The 11,325-nt window shown below is 50.0% G+C and overlaps 1 protein-coding gene across 1 annotated transcript in view; it reads left to right on the top strand.

The window, feature by feature from the left end:
- Positions 1-2,861: 2,861 nt before the first annotated feature.
- The window catches only part of Pygo1 (pygopus family PHD finger 1), a 24,720-nt gene continuing 16,256 nt past the window's right edge, over positions 2,862-11,325 (top strand). The window contains exon 1 of the mRNA XM_055598389.1: positions 2,862-3,182. Coding sequence (XP_055454364.1) covers positions 3,134-3,182 — 49 coding nt within the window. The 5' untranslated portion in view covers positions 2,862-3,133. The remainder of the gene's footprint in view (positions 3,183-11,325) is intronic.

An 11,325-nucleotide genomic window follows, 5' to 3' on the forward strand; every position in this document is an offset into this window, starting at 1 on the left:
AGGGTTTGCCTTCCCTTTGCGCTCTTGCAAATCTCATAAACATTATCGCCTGAAAGAGCCCAGGCAGACTATGGGGCTGGATGTTACCCCACGGCCCAGTTATGACGCCTGCTCAGACCCATCTGCTTACCAGAAAGTAAGGCCTTGGGCTGAACACAAATTCCCCGAGTCACCCTGGGCTGCTACAAAGAGCCATTGTATCAGAGTCCAGCACCGATGGCCTGTCCACAGAATCATAAGCAACTAAAGGTTGTTCAAGCCACTGAATTTGAGGTCATTATACAGCGTTGATACACAATAACTTATAAATACCCAGTGCAGATGTTCACTCCCCCCCCCAACCCCAGGCACTGGCATTTGTATGACCTCACGTACTATGAGTTCAGTGTGTTTATCCTCCTGTAACCTGAACCTCCCAACCTCAGGGCCGAGGCGGTCAAAACTAAGCCTGCCTTCATCTGAAGTCACCACCACAGTTTTCTCTGCCAGTGTCCAGTCTCACAAAGACAAGGCTAGCGGCAAGCCCACGGCCGGTACCTCAGACAATGATGTCGTCCTCCTGTCACTTTGTGCAACCCCCTGAATGCCTCTGCTCCCCCTCAGTGTGCAAGGCCCTCACTCACTCCCCGGATAGCATCTCGGCGCAATTCAGGTGCCACTGTGACAGCATGAGGAGGCCCTCAGACTGTAAGGATCCTTCCTCCTGCACAAGCTGAATTAGGTGCTGCCCTGGTTAGTGCTGTTGCTGTGCTGAAATGTCCTGACAAAAGCAACTTGAGAAAGGAAGGGTTAATTCAGGCTCATAGATCAAAGCACAGTGAAGCCCATGGTGGGGGATTCAAAGCTACAGTCTGGAAGCAGCAATTCCATCATCTCCATGGCCAGGAAACAGCAATGTTTGCTTCCCAGGGCTTAGTTTTTTTTCTCCACTTTAGTTTAGTGTTTTTTTTGTTTGTTTGTTTTTGTTTTTTTTCCTTGAGGCAGGGTCTCAGTACATGGCCCATGCTGTCCTGGAACTCACTATGTAGACCAGGCTGGCCCTGAATTCACAGAGATTAGCCTACTGAGTGTGAGGAGTAAAGATACGGGCTACCAAGCCCAGCTTTTTTTTTTTTTTTAAGTTATTTTATATCTCTGAGTGTTTGCCTGTATGTATGTATGTATGTATGTATGTATGTATGTATGTATGGCTGTATGTATGTATGAGTACCATGTCTGTGCCTAGTATCTGAAGAGCCCAGCAGCGAACACTGGGTCTCCTGGCGCTGGATTAATGGATGGTTGTAGAATCCCAGTCATCTGTCTGTAACAGCAGCTCTTAACCAGAGGTCCGCCTCTCGGGCTCCTCTGCCTGGTCTTTGGACAAGGTCTTTCAGTAACCCTTGCTACTGCTTTGGGAAGTCAATGGCCTCCAGGGACCCATTCCTCTCCAACTTCCCAGTGCTGGGATTACAGACACACATGTATCAAAGTCAAGCTTTTATATGAGTGCTGGGGAACCTCTCAGTTCTTTCTGTCTCTGTATATATATAGCTTTGGCTGGCCTCAAACACGCAGATATCCATCTGTCTCTGCCACTGACTAGGGCCGGGCTACTCTTTTCCTAAAGCAGATTCCACTAATGTCAGGTTTTACCTTCGGCATTGCCTGAGTTTGAATGGGTTCTGTAAGTCTGGTCTGTAGGAAGGTAAGAAGGCCGTTTTGGTTAGTTTTAGGTCCTCCTGTGCTTAAGGAGCACTTGTCGGACATACTTGTCTAAGGTTGGATGTAAAGACAACGCATGTTTTTAACCTGATAGAAGGCTGGAGTCTGCACTTAGCTTTTCTTAGGACAGTAAAGTAACTAGGAAACCCAACGACAGGGAAAAACTCCTAACGGTTCATCAAGGAATGTCAGAGCTAGAAGACACCCTCGAGATGAAGTCCCACTCACTTTGTAAATCAGAAGCCGAACCTCAAGAGAGTGTGCCTCAGTTGTCTTAAGTCACACAGCCAGGGCACAGTGCGGGCCACTGGCGGAATCTAATTTACAGTCACGTTTGGTTGGGATACAACTCAGCCACGTGAGGTCCCCTGCCCCACTACTCCTCTCGCGTTAATTCCATAAGCTCAGTGAACAACCCAGACCTTGCATCTCCAAGGAATGGGGCGTTGCAGAAACACGAGTTCAAGCCACAGCATGGGGAATGTGGGGTGTCCACATACCCAACCAGAACCATTCTGCTTTCTCTGACAAAGTTTTCCTGAAATCTGACTGCGTGCTGGGGTTGGGATGAAGTTGGGAGGCTGGAGCTGGGCGTGCAGAGGGGCGTGGAGCCGGGGGGTCCTGGGGCCTGGAGGACGGAGGGCAGCCCGGGGGGGGGGGCGGCATTGGGGCTGGAGGCAGAATCGGAGGGTTTGGGGCCTTTGAGGGCTTGCGGTGAGCGCGGAGCAGGACGTTGCGCCCTTGCGCCCTGCACAGGTTGTGCGCAGCCTTGGGCCTCGGAGGCGCTGCCGGGAGACGCAGAGCCGGGGGTGCTGGGCCTCGGAGGTGGCGGGGTGAGCGCGGGGCCTGGCGCGCACGCCCCGGGAGCGCAGCGCAGCCTCCCAGCGAGGCCGCGGCCCGGGAGCCCCGCGCGGGCGCGGGTGAGGGTGCGGGGCTCCGCGCGCCCCGGGTCCCCGCCCCCGAAGCCCGGCCCCGCGCTGGGCTGTGGAGCGCAGGAGGGGCGGGGAGGCCTCGGGGCCGCGCCACGTCCCCCCGAGCGGCCGCCGCAGGCCGGGGGCTTTTGTGTCCGCGGAGGCCGCGTCTCCCCCGCGCGCGGGCGGAGCGCTGCGCGGCGCGTCCCAGGGCGCGCGTCTTCTGCGGGCCGGGCGCGGGCGCCGCCCCCAGGCCGCGGCCCTGAGCCCGGCGAAGCCCGGCGGAGCCCGGCTGAGCCCCGCGAGCGTGCGGAGCCCCGAGGCCTTGGCTGCCTCCCAAACTTTTCAAAGTCGGCCCGGGGCCCGGGCGACCTGGGCTCCGAGCTCGGCCAGGAGGACTCCGGGGAGCAGGAGGAGGACCCGGAGGACCAGGAGGAGGACCCGGAGGAGGAGGGGCCGCCGCATCAAAGACACCGGCTTCCCGCGGCCCGGGGGCGAGCCATGCGCGGCGGTCGGTAATGTCAGCGGAACAGGACAAGGAGCCCATCGCGCTGAAGAGAGTTCGAGGTAACCGAGCCGGGTTGGGAGGATCGGGGGAGCACGGGCCCACGGGGAAGCCACCGGGGCGGCCCGGGCCTAAGTGCGCGGCCCAAGGCGCCCGGGGCGCCCACTTTGTGTGCAGACGTGCGGCGCTCAGCATCCCTTCCTACCCGGCTCCTCTCCTGCTTCCCACCACACAGCACAATGGACACCTTGGGGCGAAAAAGAGACACCCGCGAACAATACGCACCCCCCAGAAAACTAAGTTGCACCGCCAGAGAGTTGAGGCTCTGCGAGGAAGCACCTCTCTCTTCAAAAGGCAACACACATTCGCTGTATTTTCCATTAGTGTAGGGAGAGAAACTGGATACATTCCGAAGGCGTTTTCTTTATTAACCAATAAGATTAAGAATCAAATCGTACAAAAATCAGCTTTCTGCATCATTGGTTTTCTCCCTTGCAAACTAGTGAGGAATGTGAACGTCTTACTGTCTCAGAAAAATAAAAGAGAAGAATGTACTGAACAAAAGGTACTGCATGTAAGTTTAAAACACACACACACACACACACACACACACACACACACACACACACCAGATGCCATCTGGGAATGTGGGGTACCCGCCAGCTCTTAGTTCCATGGAGAGTCCCAAAGTTTGTTCATTGTGCAAATATTTGTTGAACATGTGCCACGTACTAGGTACGGTTCTTGGCACAGGTTAAAACAGTGAGTCAAGAATGTAGGTGTTCTTCACGAAGGAGTGCACACACGGTAAACAATACGTACGGTAAAGTACTGTGCGGGACACCAAAGCAGGCAGAAAAGACCAGTGGGGAGGGGAGGCCGGGAGCCCATGGAAGGTGATCAAAGGCTCACCTGGTAGGGGAGCTGAAAGGAAGATAGCACAGTCCCTTGTCACGCCTTGGGGACAGGCACTCCAGGCAAAAGGAACCAAAGATGCAAAGGACTTGGATCTGGTTGGCCCGTGTATTCTAGCAGTGGCAAGGAAGGTATGGTAGTTGGCAAGGTGAGCCGGGACAGTCAGGTGTGATGGGTCGAGGTTAGGGGAATATGTCTTGAGGGTCGTTAAGCCATGGCTTCTGCCAGGTGTGGTGGGTAAGCCTTTAGTTCCGACACTCCAGAGGCAGAGGCAGGTGGATGTCTGTGACTTTGAAGCTAGTGAGTTTGACTTTGATCTACATGGTGAGTTCCAGTCCAGCGAAGGCTTCGTACTGAGACCCTGTCAAAAAAAAAAAAAAAAAAAAAAAAAAAAAAAAAAAAAAAAAAAAAAAAGAAGGAAGGAAGGAAGAAAGAAAGAAAGAAAGGGCAGAAAATAAGGAAGGCAGACACGCAGACAGACTTTGACTTTTGCTCTGAGATGGGAACTGGACAGTTTTGCAGAAAAGCAGTGATTGTGTTTGTAATGGGGTTTATCTGGGTGCTGCATAGAAGCCAGAGGGGAAGGGCTGAAGATTACTGCAGTCATCTGCCCATCCAGAGAAAGTTGAGGTGCACATAGATCAGTGAATAGTGAGACAGATCTCCGCCTGACTTACATGACCACAGACATGCGCTGAAGCTGCACTCTATTATGACTACAGGGTGAATGTAACCTCGGGACACCAGTGCCTCGAGATCCAAAAGACGGCCTCTCAGATGTTTCTGTGGAATTCCCTTTTTCTAGAGCCTGGAGGATGGTTCAGTGGTTAAAGCACTTGCCCAAAAAGAGTGAAGCCCTGAAGCCAGGTTCTCAGCACCCAAGCAAATGCCTGGTGGTGTGACAGCTCCCCGGCCACTCCGGCAGGTGGAAGGGGAGACCGAGGGTCCCCATGGCAAGCTAGACAGGCTGATTCAGTGAGCCTTGGTTTCAAGTAAGGGACCCCGCTGTGATACATAAGTTGGAAAGCAGTCAGAAATGCACCTCCACATGCACAGAAACATGCAGGAAAAGAGGAACGGGCGTTTTGGTCATTTAAGCAAAAAATTTAACTAAGAGGAAAGCATTGCTTTTAAAGGCTTGATGTCTGACAGCCTTTCATTCGGTGAATGTCTGTGTGGCGGTGGTGTTGGTTTGTTTGAGACAGGGTCTTGCTACATAAGCCTGGCTGTCCTGGAACTGACTCTGTAGACCATGCTAGCTCACAGAGGCCTTCCCGCCTTTGCATCAAGTGCTGGGATCAAAGGTGTGCGCCGAAATATCCCGACTGGTGAAATAGTGGGACGCTGTGTCATTTGTGACTGTGAGTTGCCAAAGCCTTTAAGGAATAGGCCTTTCTGAGATGCACTTTTCCCCCCGAGATTTTTGTGGCACAACTTTGCCGATTATTATAAATTGCTTCAGGGTTAGAAGAAAAGAGCTCTCCGGTGTATACCTTTGATCTTAGCCGGCCGCCCTAACCAAATGTTATACTCATTAAAATGTGCCAGTATGTGATAATGTAGCCAAGAACATGGATAATTGTTCATATTGTTGAAGTTGCAGCCAATTCAGCAGTAGGAAGTTGGTTCAATTTTTCAACTCAAGAATATTCAAAGAGTTAAATCCCAAATACAAAACAAAAACATGCCACTTTAAAAAACACAGTCAATATTTTTACTTCGTGGAGAGTATTTTTATAATAACTTATTTCCAAATATATTAATTTAACAGAGAATTTTTTGTTTGATTCATAATCCATGAAAATTTCATACTTGTTTTGTTTTTCAGGACGGGGTTTCTCTATTTAACCCTGGCTGTCCTGGAACTCACTCTTGGAGACCAGGCTGGCTTCAAACTCACAGAGATCTTCGTGCCTCTGCCTCCAGAGTGCTGGGGTTAAAGGCATGTGTCACCACTGCCTGGCTGTTTGGTTTTTAAAAACTGGCTCATTTTGTGTGGCCCAACTGGTTCAAACTCTAGGCAGTCCCCCTGCCTCAGCCTCCTGAGTGCGGGGATTACAGGCATGCAGGGGCACACCCAGCTGAGCTTTTCTGAAACACAATTCTGTTGAAATTAGCAGCCCTGGATCTTTTTTTGTGCAATTTCTATAATTTTTTTTGAGACTGATTGTAAGCTGTGGCTCTTGTGGGACATAGACTCTCAAGCCAAGCTTCTTGGTGTTTCCACCTACTTGTTTTGTTTTGTTTTGTTTTGTTTTTACTGGTAGACCTTTGTAATGGTCATGTGTTTATTCCACATGTATTACAAAGATTTTCATTAAGTCTTTGGCTTAGGATAAGATTTGTATACATATACGTGTGTCATGCATGCACATATTTCAATGTAAATGACTTGTTTGTAAGGGGGGTTGTTTTGTGTTGTTTCACATTATGTGTGTAGGTACAGGGGAGGTGCCTGTGCTCCTGCGAGCACCGGCGATCTTAAAAGGAGGAGGACATGTGATGCCCCGCAGACAAAGTGGCAGCTGTGAGCAACCTGATACAGGAACCAGACTCCTGTCCTCTGCAACAGCATGGGGCCGTCTCTGGAACCTTAGATGAATTGTTAAGAAGGTAACATAGCCGGGTGGTGGTAGCCCATGCCTTTAAGCCCACACTCAGGAGGCAGGTGGGTCTCTGAGTGTGAGGTGAGTGTGGTCTTCAGAGTGAGTTCCAGGACAGCTGCAGGGGATCCAGCGCCTCTGACTTCCCAAGGGTACCTGTACGCGCGCGCGCGCGCGCGCGCGCACACACACACACACACACACACACACACAATTTGTGAGCTGGATCAGCAGGTAAAGGCACTTGCTGTATAATCCTGGCTTGAGTTGGGTTCATGGAGTTCCCAAATGAGTAGAAGGAAGGATTTAGAAAATGTATCCTTTGAGCGACCCACCTAGGCTGTGGCACATCCGCCCCTCTGTGTGCAATGAAAGAATGAATAAGAACCTCATATAGGTAGAACTCGGGTTTGGCAAAAATGGGTGTCACAGACGGAGGACTTCGCTGTAGCATGCTCTGTTGGTCAAAAGCATCATGATAAACGAGGTGTGGTGGTACAGAACCAATCCAGGCCTTTTGGAGGCAGAGGCAGGTGGGTCTCTGTGAGTTTCAGGCCAACCTGGTCTACAGAGTGAGTTCCAGGACAGTTCAGAACTCCACAGTGACATTTTGTCTTGGAAACACACACACACACACACACACACACACACACACACACACACACACACATCATTCTATCTTGTTATTGAAATTTCCATTGGTCTGGGTAGATGGCTCAGTGGTTAAGAGCACTGGCTGCTCTTCCAGATGACCGAGGTTCAATTACCTACACGTCAGCTCACAACCATCTGTAACTTCAATCCCAGGGGTCCCAATGCCCTCTTCTGGCCTTCTTGAGCACCAGACGACACATGTACATGGGGCACAGAGATATACACAGACAATCATATGTATAAAATAAAAGTAAAGAAAAAATTTTAAAAATACTCACGGAGGGGCTAGGGATATAGTTCAGTTGGTAGAGTCTCTGCCTAGCACGCAGGAAGCTCTGGATTTGACCCCAGCTCCAGATAAACTGGTTAAGGGGGGACATGCTTTGAACCCCAGCACTTGGGAGGCAGAGGCAGGTTGAATTCCGTGAGTTTGAGGCCAATGTGGTCTACATAGTGAGTTCCAGGACAGCCAGGTCTATAAAGAGACCTGTCTCAATAAATAATAGATAGGCAGATAGGCAGATAGATAGATAGATAGATAGATAGATAGATAGATAGATAGATAGATAATAAAGAGGGAGAGAGAAGAAAAGTAGTTCAAGGTCATCGATGGCTACATAGTAAATTAGAAGCCAGCCTGCAGTACATGAGAGCTGTCTCTACAAAAACAAGAACATAAAAAAGAAGAAGAAGAAGAAGAAGAAGAAGAAGAAGAAGAAGAAGAAGAATTCCCATGGAGGCTCAATCTTGGAGGGAACCCCAAAGGAATAGAGGAGAGAAACAGAAACTCAGAGATGAAGAAGGGACTGCGAACATTCATGCTTTTCCCAGCATTAGCAGTGACTTGAGGGACCGTTATTATTGAGGGAAATAATAACAGAGGCATGCTGTAACGTACTAACAGTAGACTATCTAGAACGAGCCCCACTGGGATGGTTAAGATTGAGCTAGGAGAACTTGGGGCAGAAGATCTGGTGGAAGAACCAGGGAGGGAAGTGTTTCCATGTTTCATGTTAGACTGTGCACAGCTCGGTACCTTGTGGGGAATCTGAGTTCGGCTCTAAGTCTGTTGACTCAACTCTCCCCCCCATCCCCCAGGGTATTCCAGGGTGTGTGTATGCCTGACATGAAGGCCTGTAACTGAAGCCCGAAATAGAGCTGTGGAAGTCTTAGGTAAACAGGTGAATACTAATTAACATCCTGGGAACACACAAGCGTACCCGAGAGAGCCCAGACTTGAGGTTGCAAACTTTGAAAACACTAACCTGTGGGAGGTGGATGGCGAAGACTGGCAAGGCAGAGCGAGCGAGCCGTCGGAGGAGGAGGAGTGCCAGGAGGGTGCGTCACGTGCCTGGAAAGAAGAGTGGATTTATGAGGGACACAAAAGATTTCTTCCTTATTGCGTGCAACTGTGCACCCTGCGTGACGTATGTGGGCCACAGGTGTGCAGGAGGTCTCTGAGGCAAGAAGCGGGGTTAGGGGCTGTTGTGAGTACCACATGGTTGCTGAGAACGGAAGCCAGGCATCCTGGAAGAGCGACCAGTGCTCTTCACTGCTGACCCATCTCTCTAGACTCCTGTACGGTTTTGTTGTTGTTTCAAGTAGAGTGCTTTTGTTTGTTATTTTGAGACATGGTCACTCTGTATATCACTGGCTGTCCTGGAACTAGCCCTGTAGACCAGGCTGGCCTCAAACTCACAGGCATATGCCCGACTCTGCCTCCTGAGTTCTGGGATTAGAGGTGTGTGCCACTGCCCAGATGGTGGAGTCGTACTATTTAACCCTAGCTGGATTGAAATTCATTGCTTAGATCAGGCTGGCCTCTAACTAACAGAGACCTACCACCTCCCTTTTGCCTCTGGAGTGCTGAGATTCACAGGATGTGCCATCTTGTCCAGCTGGGACATTTAAAGAAATATTTCTCTCTGTGTGTCTCTCTCTGTCTCTGTCTCTCTCTCCTTCCCTAACTACCCCCCCTCATGTGTGCATGTGTGTGTGCGCGTGCACATGCTGGACTCTACATGGCCAGAAGGGAGCATCATCTACAGTGGAGATAGGGTTACAGGCATCTGTAGCCACCCAGTGTGGATACTGGTCCCCAACTTCTGTGGCCTGGCAGCAGTTAGAGCTTTAACTGTAGAGCCGTCTCTCCAGCCCTCTGACCTCTGTCTTTAATGTGTTGGGTGGAAGTTGTCTGTTTCCACCTCTTGGTTGTGCGACAAAAATATCTGACAGTGCCTTATGGGACGTGAAAGGTTTGTTTGGGCTCATGATTTCGGGTTTTCTCGTGGGGAAGGGACAGTAGCAGGCACGTGAGGTAGAGGCTCTGTCACACAGCTGCCGACAGAAAGCAGAGAGAGCTGGAGCAGAATCAAGAGTAAGCGGAACCTTCAGAGGCCAACCTCTAGTGATGTGCTTGTGCCGGCTAACTCGTCTCCTCAAGGCTCCTCCTCCTTCACACCTGCTAGACAGAGCGGCACAAACCTGTAATCCTTAAAGGCTGCGGCAGGAGAATCTTGAGTCTCGTGCTAGCCTCTGCTACACAGGGGGATCCTGTCTCAAAAACCATGGGCCCCCAGTAGGAAGGGTTTCGATTCAGACAGTAACGGTTTCCATCTGTGAGACATAGAAGGCGCTTTTTCTTCCTGTGGTTGAAATGTATCTCCTGTTTTCATAATATGCTCACAGTGTCCTGTTGGAACCCACTGCCCTCCTTACCCTTCCCAAGCTGGTTCTTTACTTCAGATTTTGTTTCTCTTTGGTTATTGCAAAAAACCTGGGTTCCCCTTTTGCCCACATTTGTCCACCTGCACACCACTGAAATGGATGGCCCTGTTTCTGCCAGCCACCCTGTCTGTTAGTTGGTTTTCCAATCATTTCATCAATTTACGACTGTGATGCTTCGATGGAGAGCTGGCTCAGAGGTTAAGAGCACCTACTGCTTTCTCAGAGGACCTGAGTTCAGCTCCCAGTACTGTGTCGCCTAGGTTGGCCCCCAATTCATGATCTTTCTACCTCTGCTTCTCAGAGTGTTGAGATTACAGATCTGTGTCACCATGCTAGGGCTCTGGTCTGTGTCATAGGATACAAACTAAAACGAGATGAGCTGCTGTCGTTCAGTCACAAGGAGAGTAAAGTGAGGACCAACATTCAGGCTCCTGCTATGTGGTACAGTCCATGGTTTGAATGTCACTTACTACACACTCGGTACAAAATACACAGATTACTGATTTGGAATCTTGAAACTTTTTGTGTGTGCATGCTCTGCCTGTTGTATGTAAACTCTGTGTGTGCCTGGTGCCCACAGAAGGCATCGAATCCATTGGGTTACAAATTGTTGTAAGCCGTCATGTGGGTGCTGGTAAATGACCCTGGATCCTCTGTAAGAACAAGTGCTCTACACCACTTAGCATCTCTCCAGCCCGCACCCTGTTTTAAGATGTGTTCTCACTATGTGGCCCCGACTAGCCTGGAACTTACTATGTAAACCAAGTTGGTCTCGAACTCACAGAGGTCTGCCTGCCTCCACCATGGCCTACATAACAACAGCAACTACAGTGTATAAATAAGTAAATGTTTTGGTTTTATGAGACAGGGTTTCTCCATGTAGCCCTGGCTGTCCTGGAACTTGCTCTGTGGACCAGGCTGGCCTTGAACTCAGAGATCCACCTGCCTCAAAGGCATGTGCTGCTGCTGCTGCTGCTGCTGCTGTTTCCACTGCCACCACCACTACCACCACTTGGCTATTTTTATTTTATTTATTATTATTATTTATTTGTTGTTGTTTTTTTTAGAGACAGGGTTTCTCTGTGTAGCCTTAGCTGTCCTGGACTCACTTTGTAGACCAGGCTGGCCTCGAACTCACAGAGATCCGCCTGCCTCTGCCTCCCTGAGTGCTGGAATTATAGGTGTGTACCACTGCACCTGGCTAGCTATTTTTATTTTTTAAAGATATATTTTTATTTTATATGTATGAGTATTTTTCCTGTATGTATGTATGTATGTATGTATGTATGTATGTATGTATGTATGT

The sequence above is a fragment of the Psammomys obesus genome, unplaced genomic scaffold (genome assembly GCF_907164565.1).
Source record: "Psammomys obesus unplaced genomic scaffold, mPsaObe1.curated_primary_1811, whole genome shotgun sequence".
NCBI classification, from domain to species: domain Eukaryota; kingdom Metazoa; phylum Chordata; class Mammalia; order Rodentia; family Muridae; genus Psammomys; species Psammomys obesus.